The sequence below is a fragment of the Galleria mellonella genome, unplaced genomic scaffold (assembly GCF_026898425.1).
Source record: "Galleria mellonella isolate WM207_F2 unplaced genomic scaffold, CSIRO_AGI_GalMel_v1 utg139, whole genome shotgun sequence".
Lineage (NCBI taxonomy): Eukaryota > Metazoa > Arthropoda > Insecta > Lepidoptera > Pyralidae > Galleria > Galleria mellonella.
The window spans coordinates 7,345,561-7,370,044 of record NW_026441995.1 but is presented as its reverse complement, the minus strand read 5'-3'; the positions used below and the strand labels follow the sequence as shown (position 1 = coordinate 7,370,044).

At 31.6% G+C, this 24,484-nt stretch overlaps 1 protein-coding gene across 1 annotated transcript; it reads right to left on the bottom strand.

Moving 5' to 3' along the window:
* Positions 1 to 19: 19 nt before the first annotated feature.
* Positions 20 to 24,162, bottom strand: LOC113512491 (meiosis regulator and mRNA stability factor 1). Its single transcript, XM_052903605.1, has 20 exons — positions 23,771 to 24,162; positions 23,458 to 23,615; positions 22,937 to 23,080; positions 22,371 to 22,531; positions 20,751 to 20,868; positions 19,196 to 19,386; positions 14,854 to 15,016; positions 14,016 to 14,169; positions 12,559 to 12,758; positions 11,502 to 12,085; positions 10,481 to 10,647; positions 9,719 to 9,851; positions 8,629 to 8,734; positions 8,128 to 8,442; positions 7,670 to 7,829; positions 6,788 to 6,933; positions 6,008 to 6,413; positions 5,390 to 5,562; positions 4,619 to 4,715; positions 20 to 3,125 (listed from the first exon to the last, which is right to left on the bottom strand). The coding sequence occupies exons 1-20, from the start codon at positions 23,904 to 23,906 to the stop codon at positions 3,088 to 3,090; spliced, it is 3,750 nt and encodes a 1,249-aa protein (XP_052759565.1). The 5' UTR covers positions 23,907 to 24,162; the 3' UTR covers positions 20 to 3,087.
* Between the last annotated feature and the right edge of the window lie 322 nt (positions 24,163 to 24,484).

Sequence of the window (24,484 nt, the reverse complement as noted above, 5' to 3'; positions counted from 1 at the left end):
ATATAATTAAAATACAAGCTTAAAAAAATAACATTTATTCCAACATTCATTTTTGTTCTTCATGCAATACTGACAAAACTACTCCAATACATATATTATTATCTAGTTGGAACTACAACAACAAGAAATTAAAGATCACAGAATTATGAAGATGTAGAATAAAATAATACTATCATCTTCTCTTACTGTACTTGAAATACTTATACCTAATGTTAAAAATTTAAAATCTTTGTTACTGGTCACATAAAAGTAAAAAGTGGATTAGATTCAAAAGTACTTATGTATCTGCTACAGTCTTAGGAATCCATTTGTAAGTTTAAGTACCTCATATATTATACTAATTTAAAAAATGGACACTATAGCAATTTGTAAAAAGACACACAAAACATTTATATCCGATTAGCACTGGTCATGTTAAATTAATATCAAGTTTTAATACCTTTTTTGTGCTTTGAACTTATAAACAGAAAATTATTATAATCCATCCATAAATATTATTATTGGCACTTGATACATGACATCATTATATCTTCAATAAATTATGAACAAAATTGACATTTCAACAGTATTATAATTATTGGTAATGCTAATAATAATATTAATCATTACAAACTTGTCTTTATTTAAAATGCGAACTGGCAGTATTAAGTAAAAAAATGTGTTTACAGAAAAAAATTGATTTGATAAAAATAATATATATTTATAGGTCCCCCTTTACGATTAACGACAGATAAAACCATTTAATGATAAAATATCGACGTTCCACATTATTAAAAATATATTTAAAAGATGTTTAACGAATTTGTGTTTTAATTTTGGTTAAAACTAATAGCGTTTTTGTACCAATATCTTAATCATAGACAATAATTATGTACACTATATACATAACTTAGATTTTCTTAGTATAATGAAATTGCTTATTTTAATATTACAAACTAAACATAAGATTTAAGTGGCATTCATTGGTACACAAGTATCACAGTAGCAATGCCTTGGTACACAAAATCCTTCACAAATTTATATTAGATAATTATACTATTATACAAATAAAATTAAAAAATACTCATCTACGACCTTATTTTACAAATAAAAAAATAATTAATTAAATATAAACTATATTTTATACAAAAATTAGCATTAACATTTTATAAGTTTGTATTAATTTTGTAACTTACGATTGTCAAAATATAAATACTCATTTAATTAAATATAACTAATTATTTAGAATAAATTAGCAGTCTTTTTTTAACAAATTTTAGACTGATAATTTCATTTTCATTATAATTTTGCAATCTGACGTAATAATCTATTAAGTAGGTATTATACATCATACAATCCAGTAAGGGCGAGTTTGAGCTTTGGCCCAAAACAGTACTTAATCACCATTTATTCTATTCATAGACTTCAAGCATGAAGTAACGAAATAATTCAATAAATTACGAGTGCGAATGCTTCCTTGCACATATTATAATACATACAGTATAAATAACAAGTAATTTTTATATAATAAAATAGAATAAATCGAGATTTCAATACAGATTTTTAAAAATTGATATGTCACCATATAATTTAGCTTTTTATCAATGTGGAACAGCGAAATTTTACGCCCATATGATGTGTATACTAAATGAGTCATTGCACAGGACATAAGCATATAATATTCTATTTAAATAATATATTCTACCTCTACATATATATTTATAAAAGATTTGAACGTCTATAATTGACTCGAATTTATGATTTATATAGTAGTCATCAAGGTCAGTTCAAGAAAGATTTGAAAAGAGAACATGGTACACCGTAGAGCCAATCAAATTTGAAAGAATGTAAATTATGTCCAAAAGTACATAAACCCGAATTTATTAAACGACGTTTGACTAATTATAATAATCCTGTGTAATCATAACAATCAATAATTACGATTTTTATAAACTGAAATATATAAGCCAAATTACATGCAATTATATTAATCAATCGAGATCATATTATCAAAGGATAAAATTCTTTTGATAAAAATCAACATTGTATGATTTATTGTACTTTCAGTATGCATTCGAAAAATGTTACTGACGTTTGTATTAATTACATTTTGTTACTTAGTAACCTAATGTACTATATCTATTCCTAACATAACTTGAGCCTCAAATCTTAAAATGATATGTACACTTAATGTTAAATCTCCAAAAATGAATATTACAAAATACAAAATCACAGTTATACAGTATCATTTTTGGAATACCAAACATTATCCATTTATGTTTTAGTCCGTCTGTATCTTAAGTAACCTAAGAAAATATAAATGTCAAGGGATAAAATTAATCAAAGGTTGATTAAATTTTATGAAAAAACTATTATTCTTAAATTCTAACCAACCAAACTAAAAATAAAAAAAAAAACATGGAAAGACCAAGACATAAAAAGAATAAGAAATAAGTAGAACAAAATTATCAAATCATATTGTTGTCAAGTTAAAACAATATAATATACGAGTGATTATAAATCAGGATAAGTGAACGTCCAACATTCTAAACATTAGACAGGCACGAACCTCGCGATAACATTTTCCGAATGCATTATAATTCTTAATCTAAATAAACACACGAAAATATATGCCATCTAAAACATTATTGTTATAGACATCACATTGTTTAGGACACTTTTATTAATCTAGTTGATAAAATTCGTTGCGACCCTGAGTACAAACCTTGACGGCTTTGGTTAACTATCGCCCAAGAAGAAAAATGCCCATAACCAAATGGAGATTGAGGCAATAAATTTAAACTTGTATGGGCCTTCCAAGTGTCTTCCATTTTGCTTACACTAAGATAGGATGTAGAATCTATTTCTTTTTTATCAATATTGTTTGTCAAGTTTTCTTAATTTCTCAAAAAGAGAAGGCTATTTTGTGACTTATTTCAAGCTTAAATTTATTGCCATAAATTCTGTGTCCTCGCTGTGTCAAATCTCGATTTGGTATTTAACTTCTTGCTATTGCCACAATTTAAAAACATGCAATCATTATCTTTACACACAAGAGATTTTGGAAAGGAAGGAATGCGATTTCAACATTAATGGAAATGGCAATTATTATGATGCGTCGAAGTGTGCAGCCAGACGCATACGACCTGCAAAATAACAAACAGTAAATGTACATTAAAATAAGATGAATCGTAATAATTTAAAATATTTTATCCAGTATTTCAAACTTGTTGGCAAAATAAAAAATATTGTTTAACACCAGGGGTGCTTAAACGTGATCTACCTCAATATTGTTACACTACAATCGACCGACTCCGAGAGGCTGCAAGTATGTGTGATGCAGGATTGTCGACTAGGTAGGATATACCGTGGCATAGATATTAGGTTTCCGCACAATATGCATTTTTTTAGTCATTCAACTAGAAGTTATTCGAATGAAAAATCATTAAAATACAAACAAGGACAATTGTTAATCTGTCATAGGAAAGAAAAAGCCAGCAAGCAGTATACAGACCTAATTCCTTAATTACTGATAAATTTCAACGAATAACAGGTCAAAAAGAATAAAAAACTATAATATATTGACTATACACTTGTTATCAATTTATCTAAAATCTATATGTAATAAGAAAATACAATAACTTAATACTGTTTGTGACTACTAAATGATAATTATCAATGGGGTTATTTGATTAAAATTATTTTGTTTAATTCTGCTACCATTGTGTGTGACTGCCACTGCCTAGTTCAATAAAAAAATAGGTTTAACGATTCACTAAATGCATTCCGCGGCGCCGTTCGTGGTTATATTATAATGTCGAATAACTTATTAATCTTCTTCAAGAAATAAATTAACAAAAAGGAGCTTTCGATTCTGACTGGTATTTATTGTTAGGTTTATAATTCTTCCATACGTGTGTTTGTTACCTATCTTGACCTAAACGGCTGGACCGATTTGGATTGCAATTGTGTGTTTTATATTTCAATGGGTTTTATATTGTATATTTCAATGAGCTCTTGGATGGTTTAAAAACACAATTGGGCCCGGTAGGTGGCGCTGCTATCGGTATGACACCAAATTAGATTTTCTGAACAATTGACAAGATTACTTAATTTTACTATATAGGCCTATATGGAAAGGTATCTAACTAGACACTGACATAATAATATGTAATATGACATCTATATAAGCTTTCCAATTACAATTTTTGTCTAAAACTATATCAAAATATCTACTATTTGTACTGATTACTTTTGTTAACTTTTATTTTACATTTTTAGAGTAATATGCACTAAACTGTATTATTTGTGTTCCATTTAAATTCATATGTAGATTATTTTTCCGTCAGCCATCTTATAACTTCTTGTAATGTATGATTTCAAGGTCATCTTTATTTTTTTTATTACTATAATAGCCTAAAGAATACATTTGTGATTTATTATATCAGGCAAGTGATATAAGTCACTAAAATAATACGGATCAAAAGCGGTTTCTTAAGGAATGCCTACTTTATTTTGAGCTAAATCTGTATATCTTTTTATGCGATCGATCATTTGAGCACCCCTGTTATGTACCAATAAAACAGTTATTTATATCTTAGCAAACGGCATAGAGAGAAAAGATTAAATATAAACTTACGTTTTTCCTGACTGAGTAAAGCAGTTGGTGTTGGCAATGCGCTAGCTGGTGGAGAGCACCAAATATTCACCTTCGGAGATTCGAATACACGTGATCCCTATAACAATTTAAGTGCTTAAATTAAATATAACAGAAGAAATTATAGAAGATATAACAGCTATGCTTGCATGACTGTTTCGGTTTGATGGGTCTTCGTATCCGTCGTTAATTATCCACTACTAAACATAGGTCCCCCCTATTTGGGGGGGGTTTGCCATTAGGCTGCTGCCCATACCTCGATCATTAAGTTTCCTTAGTCGCCACTTATGATAACCACAAGAAAGGAAAAAAGGTATGACAGTGAAATTACAGGGTATGAAAGCATATCACCGTCATGCTCAATAATAGCAAGATATGAGGAAGATTATGAGCACCATAGTGTATTTTTTTGCCACGGTACTGTTCATGTCTATAGGCGACAGTTATCAGTTTCCATCAACTAGTAAGAAATTCTAAGTGTCTTAAAAAATATCTTATTCTTCTGGGATTTGATTGCTCATTTCGAACTGACATAGAAAGAATCCAGAAGCAATGAAATTTTAACATGAGTATTTTCAGAAAAAAACGAGCACAAAGAATCTTTGAAATTCGTCGTCTAATTGCGATAAAAGTTCATAAGGCGACCTTTTTTTTTAATAAGTTCTTATTAAGAAAAAACAACCATTGATTTAACACTTCATTTGTAAAAATTTTAAAATTAGACAACAAAAAAAAGTTCGAATGAGCAAGTACCTTCTGTCCGGGCGGCGTGTCGTGCAACGCATAGTCCTCGTGTGACGGAGCAGGCGCCAGGTCCCGATAACGTGCCGCCGACACGCCTTCACATAGTGACCACTGCCTAACTCCACTCGATTCAGAGAATACTTCTTGATACCGGCGGAGGAACTCCTCTAAGCTGTTCACGCCTGTTTTACAGATTAGTAAAAAATATCACAATTTGTAAGGCTTTATTCTAATATTGTTTCTATCTACTGTCCTTACCAGCCCCTAGACAAGCGGCAAAACACTCGGATCAAGTTATAATTATAATTAATTTAATCTAATGCAAATGCATTATATATAACGACTAGACGCCAGATATGACTGTCAAGTTTCATCTTAAGTACGCGCTAGACGTTTATATTGTTAAATTCATTTAGGAGGTTTATTGCCTCATATTTTTGGCAGATAAAAATTAGTACTAGAAAAATTAGTGACAATTTGAACATGTTTATGTAATATAGCTGCATTAATTAAAAAAAATGGGGCCTCGTCAAGGTAAAAAGAACTGCAGTCATTGTTTATATGCCAAAACATTACTAGGAATTGTTAGGCACGTATGAGGAATTAGGAAAAACATACAATACTTACCTAAATCGACACAGGGAAAAACTGGTTCGTAACGCTTAGTGTATTGCGCTAACATGTCGTTGGCTGTCATAGGTCCGTAGGAATCAGCTAGCACTTGAGCGAGCCGCCACACAGTTCTCCAAGCTGAGGTCAGACGGATTCTGCGGTCCGAAGTTTCCACGACACCAGCCGCGGCTAAATGCCGGATATTCGGTTCTGGGAGGCGCATGCGCCGGAAAGCGGATGCGAAATACTCATCGGTGGAGCCCCGTGCGACGCTACGGTCGGCGCTGAGAACAGCACAGGCAGCTAAAGCGGTGGTCGCCCAAGAAGGCACCGCTCCTGGACCCATCACTACACCATTCTGTACGCATCCACCGGCGGCATAAACGAGCATTTCTAGTGACGGCACTTCCAGCATATCGGGCTGAAATAAAATATACAATAATGACAATAATCTGAGTGTTTTATGTATCACCACACCATGCCATTGTCAGGACATAAGAGACAACTAGGGTAACAGTACAAAAACCAATACAAAACTTTACTAAACTGAGTTAAGAAATGGATGTTAGCACATGCTATCAATTAGGTTCCTCTGATCATAATAGATTAACATTCACCTATAAAGAAAAATTTTGTGCTCATTGCTAAGTTAGTTAAACACCAGTGCTAAGTTATGGAAAAATTAAAGTTATGATGATAATAATAATAATAATATCTATTATTTAGGATTTTTTTATTTAAATAAATATATTATGGCATGGAGTTGTCGGAGATAATTTAAATTTTATTAATTACCAATGGCGGAGCTCCAAACTGAGCGGCATATTGTGTAGAAAATTCAGTGAGGGAAACTGGAGTGATAGCTCGCAGACGATGGGCCATCGCCGCTCGAGCCGCGCGACTCGACAGCTTCACAGTACGGTCTCCGTTAGGCTCGACGACTGCCATGAAAAAATTTAGATATACTGATGACTGACAAAAAAAATCTAACAGCAAAACAATTACTAAATATGAATTTTTTTAACATAGAAGTAATAATTACAAAGTAAAGGATAAAGCCGTGAAATGTCTAATAAACCTATAATAACAATTGAAGAGTTTTGTATCATTTGATAAACGATTTTCATAATCAAAATAAGTTTATAGAGATATAAATTTTAAATAATAAGGCAAGTGTATATGTATGTCCAGGGTGGAAGGAACAGGTTGGTTAAAATGAATACAGCAAATTCGGATGAATGGTCTGAATCAAATGGCAGATTATTTTCTTACCAGAAATGCACCACAACCATATAATTAATTGATTCTTAGTTTTGACGCTGTGCTATGTATTTGAAATTGTCCGATACCCATGACGTGTAATATCTACACCGCGCGTGCGCTAATCTACTACACGCTTGTGGCGTTTACTTTACGCAGCTGATTTCGCGCGTGGCGGTAAGATTTTAATACGTATGTTACGTTGCTATTTTTTTGTATTTATAGTATTTCATACACATACATACATAGTATTTCACTATGAAATATTATTATTTCTTTATATTATGATTTCATAGATTGCATGATTATAATTAAAAAAAAAAAAAACAACAAATAAATTTGCAATTTTCCCGAAAGAATTCTCACTGGAAAAATTATTAATATATTACAAAAATAATCTAAGTATGTTAATCTCACATATCGTCACCGCTTCAGGTATCAGTTCGAGGAGCTCCACTAGTTTCACGCAGCCGTAGTGAGCGACACGAAGTTGTCGCCCGAAATGCGCGTGGTAAGCGGGCACGAACCGAGAGAACTCCATGCGCAGATTCGACGTGTAACAAAGGAGTTCAACGGCCTGTATGCAAATATAGAATTTACAAATAAAAATTGAACTTCTTCAAAATCCATTAAAACTGTATGAAAATATTCTTTTGGAAATTGATATATAAGTATTTGAATACCATATCAATTAGTAAAACAACGCACAGACTGGTATTTCCTTGAAACATCTAAAAAGTTTAATATAATTTCAGAACCAAATCGTTATAACTGATTATATAATTTTACTCGATAGATTACTTATAGCTCTTTGTGAAGAAAAATATAAAAAAAAATGTAAAAGTATATTTATAGTACGATCAGATAAAACTCACTTCTATAGCAAACTGAACGGTTCGCATGCGTTCTTCAGGCGTAGGTGTTCGCCGCGGCAAAGAGAGCGTACCGTCTACGTCTACAATAACCGCTTGAGGAGTCACGCGTTGCATCAACTCAGCCAGCGTACAAACTCCATAATCGACAGTCGAGAATGGCCGCCCGAACGTTGACTGGTACAGTTCGGGTATCTCCAGCGGCAGGATTACGCGGCCTGGCTGAGCTTTCAATAATTTCACCAGATCGGACGTCCATCGACGGCTCTGAGCAGCTGCGGATATTGTTATAACACGAGACGATCCTGAACCGAGTACCTATAAACGAGAAATGTAATTTAAACCCTTTATTCACTATCTATAAATTCTAAAACAAAGTCTGTTTAAAAACTTCACTTGTTGAACTATATTTAAATATATAGTTATAGTATAGTTTAAAATATAATTCAAAAGTATAAAAAATAACAGATATTGTCCAAGTAGAAAATGCTCAAAAATACTTACAACAATTGCATTGCTTAGAGCCGCGAGCAAATCTGGAAGTTTAGTGAATCCATAATCTGCCACTCGGCATTGACGACCGAAATGGTGATGGAATGCAGGGATTAGCCTGTGAATAATTTGGCCATCTCAATATGGACTATAACTTTTTGAATTGTTAATAAAATTAAAATCTTGAGCCTATGATTTATTCATGGTAATTAGACTACTTCCAGTATTCTCTTATAGGGAGAGTCCAGTAGTAGAACATGCTTGACAAAAAAGGACAAATCAATAAATTTGTTGTTTATTTGCCAAACGATGATATTTCAAGCAGACGTCACCTTCAAGTAATACAAAAACACACAAAATTTCAAAATTATTTTACATGCATCGTATTGTTATATCTGTATTATCTTGTATGTCTAAGTTTTGAAAAAGAGTATGATAAATTTATTTTTGGAAACAGTTAAGCAGGATTCACACTAAAATGCTACTCTCGATTCATTCTCAATCTAGTATATGTATCTACGTATTCATACTACAGTCTAGTCAAGTCTGTTCCAGTCACAATCAATTACGAGTAGTGTTTCTACTCGTGTGGATATGTGATTATGTGGATCTGGCCTTAGAAGAAGGATAGAAACTGACCTTTTTAGAAAGAATCCTTTCGTTGTGAACTTGGCCAGGTCTGTACTAAGAAAATGTAGATTACGTCATAATCGTATCCTATCGTATCAGCTATAAACTGTCCACTGCTTAACATAGGCCTTCCCCTTATGGGGGGGATACATCATAGTATACTTATATAATATCTCTAGAACTACTAAACGGGGTAGGTATCTACACCAGCTAAACTTTGAATTACATTTTTAAGTTAGTTGAAATTGATGGTTTGACAATTTTCACAAATTGTCTATTTCAATAAAAAAAAAATCCTTGGTAAAATTGTGCTCACCATCATTTTGACATGAAAAAAAAAACCTAATGTACTTATGACTCAGATTACTGTCTTCAGGGATTTTATGAACAAGAAAGAAATAGGGGTAAATATTTACCCCGGTTTGTAGTTTACAGGTCAATAATGGGTTTATAGATCCAGGGTTAAACTTACTTGCTAAAGGCAATACTGCAACGGGGTGCGGTTCGAAGCAAATCAATTAGCTCGCGTTCGAACAGAGCAAGTATTGGTTCCAATGCCGGCGCAGTTCGGCCGCGGTCCCGCTCGCTAGATCGGGAACTGTCACCTGCAATATAAGATAAAAATAATATTAATTCATAAGAATATAAAAGAAAAAGGAATTGGAATAGGATATCACTGGAAGGAAAGATCCATTTTATATGTTATTGTTTCTAAGATAATCATATAAATTTATTTTTATTTACATCAGCTTACAGTGGGGGGGGGGGGGGGGAGATGAGAGCAGCTGCTCCCCTTTAATTTAAATTTGAAAAAAATACGCTATATGAAAATATACATTGTTGAATCATAACTATTGTGTGGAAGTTATATCTATATCAATTTGCAAGAAATATAGGAACTGATCATATGAGTAATGCTAATGAACAATTGTATATTATATATTTTTTTTATCTTTTTATAATCTGAATAGTCTTATTCAAGAAGTAATATTTACTATCTGAGTAGCTTTGTTTAAGATAAATAAAAGACAACAAAGTAAACATCATACATAATGTTATTCAACATAAAAATATAAGAAACTTAATTTTGAATATAAGGCGATGCTCACACAGGAATTAAACAATTTAAAAGAATACACAAATAGATATTTATGTACAATTTCAGACAGACAAATATATATACATTAATTCCTGCGTTTTTCAAAATGATACAAATTAAAACAATATATATTACTGTGTGTAGGTGGTGTATCGGTGCCATCTGTGCGCCAGGTGAGGTGGCGCGAAGGGCTGTCCTTGACTTCAAGGCCGGGCACGCTGCGCAGCAGCAGCTCCAGAGCCACTCCGTGCCGCACGTCCACCAGCAGCGGCGAGAACATCGCCTCGTAGCACTCCACGAAACTGTACAAAAACTTGCTTTATTATACAACTCCTTTGAAAACAAATTTTGCGTTTACAGATATACCTACCTACCAAGGGGAAAAGGGATTGTTAATAATGTAGAGTATCAGTTCCATTGCTAGCAATATACCCTGTCAGGTCGACATTCACGTGGTCCCCCTGAAATCAATCGTGTTGAATTCCAGATGACACGATGGGCTATCTGACCTGTTTTTTCATTCGCACCTATCATCCCTCACTGGTGCCCCGCTAGCATATACCGTTAGCGCAAGCGGGGTTATCATTCCAATATCATCCTTAAAAAACAACCTACCTACCATTTTATATTTTCCCAGAGCTTAACTGAATTATATAAATTTGTAATAGAACATACATAAAGACATAAAAGTTTGTTTCAAACTGTTCCAGACGAGAATTATTAACAATTACATTAATAGCTACACCTTGTAGTCATTTTGTACTTTTATATCTTGTTAATAAAATGTATAAAGTTGTAAACAAATATGTTGTCATAAATTTAAAACAGAAATTATTATTTTTTTTTTATTTTTCTACCATTTAATCCAAATCAATCAATCAAATAAATGATGCAATTATGAGATAACAGACAGAAAATAATATAACTAAATTGATAACCTCCTTTTTTAGAAGTCGGTAGATTATCGATGACTAGACAAATAAAAAAAAATTAAGTTAACATTTTTAAGTTCTTTCTTTTTTTTCATGATTTTAGCACCTATTTGGATTTTAGCATCAATTTCAGTCAAGAAGAATGGGCATGAAAATCAGCTATTGCTTTTTTCAAAAAATTTAAATAATGAATATTGAAAAAATTTAACATAAACTTAACTCACGTCAACAAAGGTAGAACACCTCCGTGATTCTCCAACAATAACTGCACGTTCTTCGCTAAGGCAGCTACCTCTATGTACACAGGCTGCAATATCCGACTCCCATCTTCATGACCCGTATTCATAGACGCATGAATGTGGCACTTCCATGGCGCCGCTTCCATCTCCGCACTAGACACTGGACTTAGATCTATTAACTGGACCATTCTTCCGAACCCTTCGTGTATTATGACAGTATCTTTAACCTTCGCGATATCAGAGGTAGTTAGGGCGCAGCAATGTCGACTTGCATATGCATCACGTAAGCGTAAAAGGGGTAGAGTATAATTCTTTTGATCTAATAAGATCGCGCGTAATCTAGCACGGAGCACATCTAGATTCGGTGCAGGAGACGGTCTTCCTAGGGACAGTTCGAGCCTGCGACCTGTCCAATTATTATCGAGACGTCGCTTGTGGATGCGAGCGATCGCCAACCGAGCGTCCCACTCGGAGCGAAGTACGACCGTCGCTAGAGGTCCTTCGCCGGCTGCCCAGATCATCACGCGAACAACTGGCACATATTGTTCAAAGAGAATTGTCAACATTTCCTGTAACAAAAGAAATCTTTGTGTCTAAGTTAGTCCATTGATATTACTTATGGATAGTTTGTGTATTGTATTCATTAAAAATAAAAAAATACTATTTGACTTATTATAAATCATATTTTGAAATTAAATTATGAAAATCAAATTTAGTATCATAAAATTAGGCTAAAAAAATTATTAGGCTATAGTGACCGTTTACCATCAGACGGGCTGTATACTTGTTTGCCTACTCGCGATAGAAAAAATAAAATAGAAAAAATAACACAATTTACGAATATACCAATGAAGATGCTAAGATACATTTTATTTAAAAGTATTTTAATTAATAATAATATCATTGAAACTCGATCTTAACACGTTCTATACTTAGCTATTGTATAGCAGAATATAAATAAGTACAGGCTAAAACTCGCCAAGAACAAACTCTTGTTCCGGTCTTAAAATTACTAATAATAATACAAAAAGTGTACAACAACCTGCAAAACGGGTGATTCAAACGGAGGCAGGTTGGAAACAGTAAGCTCAGCGTTATCACCGTCACCTTCACTCTGCTCGCTGAAGCTCGCCGAGGAATTCCAGGGCGACATCGCACGACTCTGGCTATGGTCGCGACGGCCCTCATCGCAACTATTACTAGACGAGCCACCTGATCGGTCCAAGTTCGCTGAAGCTGAACCTAAACATCAATACAAACATATTGTCACACTAGCGACCCCCACAAGGTTTTTTATTTGTTTAAATATAGCCCATGTTACTTGCTGACATTGTAGCTTTCTATAAATGAAAGACTTTTTAAAATCAGTTTAATATTTTACGAAATTATCCATTATAAACAAAAATCAAATCTTTTCTCTTTATAATATTAGTTTAGATTAACCAGAGGAAGGTTTGAAACTTGTCTGCTTGGGTTTGAATGTCTTAGTGTTTTGTTGAGCAGCTATGCTTTCATGGCTGTGTTTCGGTTTTCGGTCATGGCAGTGAAATTACAGGGTTTTTTATTTTATTTATTTATTTTTTATTACGGAAGGGTAACACTACTATCTTCAATAATGACGAAGCATGAAGGGTTGATACGCTATTCATGTCTATTGGTGATAGTTACCACTTTTCATGCAGTATTTCTCAATTCGGTTGCATTTTTTTTAATGTTTGTTACCTCATAACTCTATCAATTGTCAAACGATTTGATTTTTTTTTACCTGAAAGTATATACTTACAGATTGGTGTCATAAAAATTTCATCAAAATCGGTTCAGTAATTTAATTTTTAAATTAAAATAACTGGTTTTGCCATTATTGGACGACGGTTTGTTTTTTTTTTTAATGTGGAAATCAATTTAATTTTATAATACTTAGATTGGCAAATATCTAAGTATCATAAAAAATAGACATAACTGGACTTATATTGTGAAAGTCGTGATATCAAACTATACTACAATTTCATATAATTATGATAGCATAGTCTAAACGCACCTTAAATATTATGAAGTAAATAATAATATAATAATGTGTTACGAGGTTCCAAATACATACAGAAATGATAAGTGATGTCACTTATTTATTCCTTAACCATACAAGAAATTGCGTAACTAACATGAGTATCTTAGTGAACTGATTTAAATATGAAAGTAGAGCATGAATTGTTTAGGAGGAAATAAGAGGTTATTGCCATCTATATGAACACAGCTAAGTGGAGAAACAAAAAATGGGACTTATTCCCTTCCGAATTTTGTTTGTAATGTGAATAGATATCAGTGATACACTATAAACACTATTAGGAAATTTAATGAGATAATGTTGCCTTATACTGTCCCTTGTCATGTAATATTCTTGATTAATATTACATCACAAAGACATCAATTAACCAATAATTCTAACTAAACATCTCCCGATCATTATCTCATAGAAAAACTAGCCAATCAAAGATCACTAACCATGGGTGCCTCTAATTTTGCGCGGCTTAGGCGCTGGCGGCGGACAGAATTCGAGAGGCGGTGGTGTCGGTGCAGGCAACTGTTGCAGCGCCAACGCCCAATCATTTGCCACCGACTGCGTGTTTGACGGCAACTCACGTGGTGAATAACATTGCTAATATAAAAATAAAATTATTAACTCTCATCTATGTCTCATGACATGAGAGATTAAAGAGGTCGTCATAACAGAATTGAAGGTATCGGTACATTAGATAAAAAAAATCTATGAAGGTTAACCCTGAAATTCTACACTATTTGGCATTCTGGTTATTCCTACATTATGAGGCTGAGGCACTAAAATAACTATTATTTATTATAAAAAAAAAACCTTTTTTTATTATTATTACGACACTACAGATAGATTTATTTGATTTATTGTGAAGTACAAATGTTTGCCTTATAGTCTAATGCATACAAATTCATTGATGAGTAAGTACAAGTTATTGTACTTGACTATTTCAAAATTGTCAATTATTTACTACATTAACAATAAGAAAATCATAATAGTATGTTAAAAAATCAATTAATAAAAATAGTTTATAATTCAATGTATAAGTTACTTAATATTTTCGAGTTCTCCCAAAGAATAACAACATTTATCGGCCATATATATAAAAAAAATTGCAAGTCAGTCATTAATTCTAAATTTTAATGTTAGTGTCAAAGATTTATCCGACGCTCTAAATAAAAAAGTGTCTATTCTACACTCATGGGGTGTTACTTTGGCCTTTTGATTAATAAGTGTGTACACATAAGTGACTTAGCTGGTTTCTTTTATATAAGTAAACAAATCACAAACCTGATGCGGTGGTTGTACGAAAACAGCTCTAGGCGGCGGTTGACTAGGTGGAGCAGTAGCGTAGCCCTCGTCACTGGAATACGCAGATTGGAACACACCACGAGCATAACGTGTACTTATTTTGCGACCAAATACATCCTCGCCATCCATGCGTTTCAGTGCTCTATAAATGAAATTAATGTTTTCGTATCAGCAATAAACAAGTAGATTTTGTTCTACAAAAAAAAAAACATTAAATCGAGGCAAAATTAGTTATTTTGATTCAAAAACTACAGAAGTGATTTTGATAAAATTTCTATTCAATCTGAAAGTATATACTTTCAGAAAAAAAAATCTAAAATAGGTTTTTAAATGACAGAGTTTTGAGGTGACAAATATAAAAAAAATACAACCGAATTTGGAATATATTTTTTTTAAGTCGGATAAAAACTATGTATCGTAAAATAAATAATTCGTTTTCAGTATCCTAATTCTAAATTTAATCCAAATGCAATTAAACCAAAAGTAGTAAATTTTAAGAGAAATAAGGAGGTTTGGAGGTTTATGTTTAAAAATCGATAAATTAATTTCATTTAGGTAATTTACAAATGTTTATAGCTATAGGAGAATATACGTAATTACGTAGCTTTAACGATTTAACGGTCTAACGAATCAACATTAAATTTGGCGTACACGTAGTATCTGAGATGAATAATATTATGTAAATGCTTAGAAATAAATATAAAGATATCACAGGCAAGTTTAATGACCTCTCAAAAATATATAGTACCAGAACCTAGGCCGTCAACCTCTGTTATTCCAAGTTACATGTAACTTAGAATGGCAAACAAGCTAACGGTCCACCTGGTGGAAAGTGGTAACCGTCGCCTAAAGACATGAGCAGTACCATGGACATAACAGAGTATACTGTTTCGCCCATGATACCCCCCATGCGTTGCCATTACTGAGGACTCAGGTGTTATTCTTCTGTACCCAGTAAATTCACGCCATATCCCACTCTTCAAACCGAAACACAGCCATGCAAACACAACTGCTTCACGGTTGAAACACGAATGGGACAGAGGTACCCAAGCAATCGACTTTTGTACAAAAAAAAACTACAAAATATAGTTCTTATTTAATTCAATTCAAATCCAAGTAAAAATACGTAAACAAAACACTTTAATATTGACTAGATATTCCGTTAATACCTATTTTTATATGCACATAACAAATTAGTACCCACATATTTTAAAAACACAAGAACCGTTATCTGCGATGTAAATACGTTATTTTAGTTCTTCGAGAATATATAATTATTCTCTTATAATAACACAAGTATAAAATGAGTGTGTTGTCACGTAGTGTTTTTTATATTTGTTTCTAATTAAATTTCCTATTAAAATAAAAAGATAAAACATGACCACAATTTTTTTTTAAATTAACACACTTAATTATGTATATTTATTTAAAGAAAAAAAGATATATTATTGTGAGTTTAATAATCCGACCAGAAATAAACGTAAATTTGAATATGATTCATACCAAATTCATAGTGCCATAATTTTAATTTCCGACCAATACACCAGTGATAGTAAACACCTTTAACAAAGTTAATTAATTTTAAGACTGTTAATATATATATAATTGCCTTGACCCCTGCCACATTGTACTACAACATACTCGACGAAATAAATACGTATAAATCAATGTTACGTTCACCATAACGACAACAGCTGATCAAATCGATTTAAAAATACAGTCGTATATTGATAGAATTCCTTTTTTTTTTATTATACTTAGTAATATATGGTATATAGTGTGAATACCGATTACAACATGTAGATTTTTCTCTAATAACTCAGTTCGTGGTATAGAATAGTATTGATTAGATATACTCTAATTACCAGAAAAATATGCATTATATAAAAGTGAAATTAACGTGCTCGAATTTTTAAAAAAACCACTTGACCTACAAAGGTGAAATTTGACAGGTAAAATTCTATATGGGATGTAAAAGGAAATTTGGAAATTCTCGCATAAAAAAGTACAATAATTATAGAAATGAAAGGTTCAAAAGTTGTAATAAATTGTTAACTATGTAACAAATTTTATATCTAATAGTCGTATAGAAATTATATTATATGGAAATATAAAATTGTTTTACAATCGAGACCGTTATTTAAAAAAAAAAAAGATATATATTTTGCGATATATTAAATCAGATAATATTCAAAATCAACTGTGATTAATATAATAAATCACGCAATATAGTTCAATGATAACAAAAATAAATTACTTACCCAGAAAGTAACATTATAATATACCTAATATCACAGCAGTTACCATTAAATGGTTAAAATATTACGTGATGCAGTTTATATCGAAAATGAACTATACAACTTAAAAATCACTATACTTCTCGCTTGTCTGGTGATGCAATGAACATTCGAAATTTAACTGAATAGCCTTATGAAAAATCAATTTTGTATAGGGTAATTTAATAAAAGGAAATAACGGAATTGGGTGAATAATTGAAAAAAATGTGGGTACCGCCACTTTTACTTTGTTAAGTTCAGAAACGAACGAAAACTATGGAAATTATGAAATTATTTTGATAATAATATTATCTAATGACAATGTATTTTAAGTTTTAATTATTATATTAATCAACAATCTGAACAATTAAAACAATAATGAAAATTAAAAACTGCGTTTTTGCCATTAAGCTAAAATATCCCTGTCCATAGAGTAAGTAATCAGTATATCTATCACAAAAGACAAGATAGGGAATATCTGAGTTACCACACATAAAACGCAAAAAATAAAAAATAAAATACTACATAATGCGACCCGCTTTAGAAGATTGATGCTGAGGCTAACTCGGAATATAATCAACGTAAAAATAGTACACTTAATGTAAAGTTGTCTATTTCAAAATTTTTCTTACTTTTCACGTGTGGATACGCGTACAAAGTAACGGGCAAAACCTAGACGTCCGCATTTTTATGAATCGTAATTATTATAGGAATCGTACATTTTAATAGTTTCGTTATTTTAATAATTAATAGTGAAATTATTCATATTCTATAATGACAATCAATAGTATAAATGCTTTGCTATTATTGCTTTCTCTATTTTTTTTTATTAAAGAAAAACCAACACAAAATTTCATAATAAAAAAAGACAAAAAGCCAATTACATATTTTCACAAATAAAAACAAGATTTAATTAATGCACATGACATCGCTAATACTTACAATCAACTAAATTAAACTTTGAGTAACAACATTATAGTAGTACAAATAATATAGGTACGCAGTTATGCAAAATAAAAAGTTGAAATCACACGTTCAAAAATGAACTACTAAAGAACGACTGACTCAGCACACGTGTTGCGGATTATATCTTAGAAATAAATAAATCAGAAACGAGATCTCCAGATATTTTATTAAAATTATTGCTTGCACGCCAGATATGAATTTTTTCTATAGTTAGTGGAAACAAATGGAAGAAATAAGGTGGCATTTATTCTTAATGGTTCAGTTAGGACATGTAGAGAGAGTTGATATAGAAGATCGGGATAATCGATTGGATCATTGGTATCGATTAATCGAATAGATGTAGTTTCAAAGAAAAAAATTTACAATCTATTTCAGATTCTCAAGCATATATGTGACGTTATCTTCACTAATTTAGCACAGATTTTAACGATTCTTTCTTACCTAAATTTATTCCCGTATTAGCTCCACACGTGTCCCGTTTTTTGGAGAACAAAATTTTGAATTACATAATCACATAACATATAGCCTAATTTGCATCATTAGAGTGGAAAGGGAGTGTTAGTAATGAGATCTAACAACCCCAATGCTAGCAATATACCCTTACAGGTCGACCTCCACGCGGTTCCCCCTGGTAACAATTGTGGCTAATTATTGATGAATTCGTCACGACGGGCCAACGAACATATTTTCATTCTCACCTAACTATCATCTCTCATGGATGTCCCGCCAGCGTATACCGATAGCGCAGGCAGATGGCCACTTAATCTTCACCCATTAAAAAAACAAAAAATGTGTATCATTAAGATGATAAAACAAAATGTAAAGAAAGAATATCGTCATAATATACATTGTCAGTTTCGTTAAAATTTTACAATCAACACTTAATCTACTACAATAATTTTATTTGTTGTAAATATCAGTTCTTAGACATAAAAATCTTTCGATAACATGATAATAGTGAAAACATATGGCGTAAAGGCAGAATAAATAAAAAAAAATTACATGACTGCAAGAAAAATAATAAAAACTGCATATTGCAAAGTGACAACCACAAAAATAAAAAAAAAAGAACCATTTACCTTGAAGCGTGGTCAGGTGTTGGAAACCTTAGAACAGCTGTATTCGCTGTCACTCTCAAAACTTTCCCACCACAGTTGTCTGCTAATCTCCTTAGTCTACGAGACACTCTTTCGGGAGGTTGGTCTGAAGGCAGGTTAGCTACTTCCATCTCACAGGTGGGTTGCTCTTCATTTTCTTCTGTTTGGCTAATCTGATTCAAATTAATAAAGTATATATTAATAAACTACAAGATAAATAAACTCTATTTTACTAATATTATTAAAATGAAAATTTGTAAAAATGTTCTTTATTCAATCCTTCCAACTCTTAAATAGTGTACTAAATAGCACTATTTGTGGGAGACAACTAATATTTGTTATTTTAATACGTTAAAACAAATTATAGTTTTAGAATAAGCCCAAAAATAATTTTTCAATTCTATTTTCTATATGTTATATACTTAATTGAGATTTTAATAAATGGTATAAAAAAATTATATAAAAGTTACTACATTATATTACATAAACATGTTATAACAACAATTGTCAGTATATTTGTAATCAATGTAATGCATAGTTAATTAATTATCTTGAAATAACTTTACAATACTTCTTTATATCTTATCTTCTATGATACTATAGGTACTATAAATTGAAACTATTTCTCTTCCCATATTGGAACAAAAACGCTTACTCTAAACAAGTAGAATATGTGTCTTATTATAATATATTTATCAGTCTTTATTCAACTAGTAGATAAATATTAAAAATAGTATATTTAAGATACTGATTCCATACATTATTGTGTAGTAAAATATTAAATTGTTATAATATGTTAACAAATCAAACTAGTAAAAGTAAATTTAATAATACAAAATTAATATGATTAATTTTTTTTTATAAAGTATAAAATATTTATTTATTTATTACACCACTAAAAGAACAATAGAAATATATTTATATATTATGGTTTAAAAAAGGTGGTTTAATAAAACCACCTTTTTTAATAATTGTTTTAGCAATAGCTAAAACAATTTTTTCCAGACAATCTTTGTGTAAAAGAGAAAAGAAAAAGACGGCAGTCATTTGGCATTTTGACTAGTAAACATAAAAAGCATCCTATGTCATTTTCAATCGAAAATACTATATCTATACAAAATTACATAACAATTGGATAAGCCTTTAAAGTGACAAGATGTAGCAAACTTTCATATTTATAATATTACCAATCTTTATACACAACTTCATTGAAATGTCTCACATACAAGTTTATAATATTAATAAGGATAGTAGGAGGGAAAGGGATTGTTAGTAATGGAGACTGAGAATCCCATTGCTAGCAATATACCCAACCAGGTCGACCTCCTAGCGGTTCTCCCTGGAAACTATCATGGTTAATTCCTGATGAATTCCTCATGATGGTCTAACTGACCTGTTTCCATTCTCATCTATCACCATTCACTGGTGCTCCGCCAGCGTATCCCATTAGTGCAGGCGGGGTTACCATACCATTTTCACCAATTAAAAAAAAAAAATAAGGATAGTAAGAATTCACTGAATAATAATCACAAAATACCTTAGGGTTCCTTGGTAGGTGTGCTGTCAGTTCATTGAAATAATAATGAGAAGAGGCACACGCAATTAAGGCAGATGATGTGTTCTGTTTATGCACCAATATCACTTCCATGTTTTTCCTAATATACAAAATTATTTGTTAAGTACATTAAATCACTTAAAACCTATAAATCACGGAAAATAAGTATGCTGGCTTAATGAAATAAATTGTGTTTAGTAGACAATTGAATACTCCTTAAATTACGGTATTAAAACTTCTTAGTTACTACAAGGTTATGTCATAAAAAAATCAAATTTGAATAAGGGAAACTTTCGAAGATGGAAAAAATGCACCAGAATCCTTACAATCCTGGAAACTGGCCGGAACGATGCAGCTAGGACTGTTGGTGTGTCGCTGTCAATAGTACAAATAGTTCACCGACGTTACGAGGAAACTTGCTCTAACCTTGCTATAGACCAGGAATAGGCAGAACTAGGTGTACCACAGCACGAGAAGATCGATACTTGGTGAAGACCATGCTTTGTAATCACTTACTCACAGGAACTGTACTTACAAATCAGTTTTGATGCCTCGGAAGAAGTAACCCAAGCGCATGGACAGTAAGACAATGACTTGCTGAAGCTAACTTGAAATCACTTAGACCTGCAAATAGCCCTAAACTGGAGCGTAGTGTTTGTATTTCAAGACTAAGACATGACCAGAACTACTTAAATTGGACTATTGAAGATTGGTCAATAGTTATGTTCTCCAACGAATCAAAATTTATGCTCTACAAATACGATGAACGACACAGGGCGTATAGAAGACCAGGGGGAAGATTCAAGCAAGCACGCATAGAAGAAAAAGTAGCCTATGGTGATGTGTCTGAACATGTTGGGCCATTTATGGTCAATTTGGATGAGGGTGCTATTTTTAAGCATAATAATGCAGACCTCATATAGGTTTCATTGTCAATGACTACCTAGAAGAGATTAACATTACTTCTATGGAGTGGCCAACACACAGCCTGGATATCAACCCGAATGAGCATGCATGGCTTGAGCTAGGGAGATGCGTAAAACAATAGAACCCTCCCCCAATCACGCTTCGTGAGTTCAAGAAAATCATATTGTAATACAAAAATGTCATGTTTCCTTTTTTTTAATACCACTGAGGTGGCAAACAAGCATACGGCCCACCTGATGGTAAGCGGTTACCATAGCCTATGAATTCCTATTAATATTTTTTTTTTACGGCGAGATCAGCAGTTCTTTTTTTCTTTATGTAATTTTTAATAAAAAAAATATAGTGACTTATAAATTTTATTACTTTCATTTAAGGGGTATTATATTGTCTATTAAACACCATTTATTTTATTAAGCTAGCATTCTTAGTTTCCAAGATTTATAGGTTTCTTTAGGAGACCCTGCATTCATTTCTCTCCAGTGTACATTATGCATTTAATTGTGCAGAGATTTAAAAAATTTGATTGTATGAAATATGTAAATAAAAAATGAAAAAACTCTTAATCTTTACATAAAAATTGGGAGACAGGCTGAGAGACTGTGGGACTGTTATTTATTTAAGAATAAACAGCTGCCAATAAATAGTTTCAAAAAATAAAATAAATCATTAACATACCTATGTCTGAAATCACTCAAATCAGCTGCAAAGTTGATATCTCCAGAAATTAATAACAAAGCTGCTGGTGCTGAATGCAGCTCTCCAAACCTTCTCATACATTGTCTTAACTTCTCATCAGCTGCATTTTTTTGTGTCCCACAGACATGAATAAGGCTTACCTGTTAACAATTATTAACATAACTTACATTTTCTAAAAATACTGGAAAGTATAAAGTCATAATAATATATTTTAATAATTGTTCCCATTACATAAAACATGTATGTGTATTAGTTATGAAACTCATTACATATCATCATATAAACATTATTAAAATACATTGTTAATAAGTAATTTTAAATAATTTCTCCCTATGTTGCACATAACTGACCCATGAATTTAACTATGAAAATATTTTATAAAATTATTAGGTTTTATAAAACAGAATTTACAGGGCACATTTTGAAAAGTGATACCATTTAAGTATAAATTAACAATTACAATACTATATGAGAATCTTATAATTACATAATATTATCTATTATTTCATTCACATGACTCTTTATGTAATAATAAAGTTACTTACTTGGGCATCATTTAGTTCTTGTAACCTATTTGGTGCTTCCTTCCTCGCATCACATACAACCACAAAGTCAGCCTCTCGTCTACCAATCAAGAATTTATTTCTAATGGCTGCCACAACATCAATTGCTGAACATCCTCTTGGGACCTATAAAATATATTTAAAAAATATACCAAAAGATTTTAAACCTACATAAAAAAGGCTTTGTAACAAGCTTAAGAATAGTAAACTAATATGTGACTTGGTACTGTCTACTTCTTTTATAAGCAACACAAAATGAAGATAGGAAAATAATATAATAATTTGGTTAGATATTATCATGATATATATGATAGTTACCATCTTTTATACAACAATAAAAAACAATAAATTTCTAAGAGCTTCTACTGCATTAACTTGTTTTGTAATATTATAAAATCAAGCATTTCCCAGCAATTACTTGAGACCAAAAACATAAAATATAATAAAAAAAATTGAGTGTCTGCATTTTTGAACCATTATGAAAGAAGACAATAATGATTTACCTGGCAATTCTCAATGTCCCAAAATATGCCAATAGGCACACTAACTGATCTCTGTTTATGGTGACGATATCGAGACCTCACTCTTGATCGCTCTGCACTTAAAACTCCATCATCTCTTATACTCCCACTCATGTCATCTGTAGAATCATCTTCTACATCTAAAAACAAATTTTAAAGACAAAAAAGACTAATCTGCTATTCCAAAATGTGCAATGAAATAACCCTGTTATTTATTACTCATGTATATATTAACATAACAATTTTAGAAAAATATATTATATATAAAAATTGTAGTAAAGTAAAATAAACCAACCTGTAATCCATAAACGAGGAGGGAATGGTAAATTCATAACTGGACTACTGGTACTTGTAAGACCTTGAGCCGAATGACTTCTAGCTCCCTTGGTATTATTTGTACCAGAATTTTCAATATTTTTAGAAAGACTCATATTGCTTCTTATATAAAAACAAATGGGAATACACTATGTTTCAGCATATGTCGAAAAACAAAGAAAAATAATTTAAGAATAAGTAGCCACTGCAGTATCAACACGCACAAAAAAAAACAGTAGAACTTAAGCTATACATAAAATACTTCAATCTTTGCAGATTTGCATCAAAATAAAACTATATACAAAATGTAAAATTAAATCAATCAACACTTTCTACGCCATTTCCAACACACACACACTACAGAGAGAATATGGTATGGACACATATTATAAGATTGATCCTGTGTGACCATATTTGAAATAGAATTAACCCTGTTCAGCAATTTTTAAAATCACTAACATCACTAAAGTAGATATGTCCGTTGAAACTAACGTAGCATAGATTAATTATAATAGCTGACATTTTTCCCCTTATGAAAATAAATAATTTTTATTAATATTATTTAATATTTAATTATTAACTGTAATAGTAAATAAAATAAAAAAAATATTTTAATTGGTGCATTAGTAACTGGCAGTATTGTCAGATTGGATATTTTTTTCGCAATTTTGGATAAAAAGTTTTCAAATTGCGA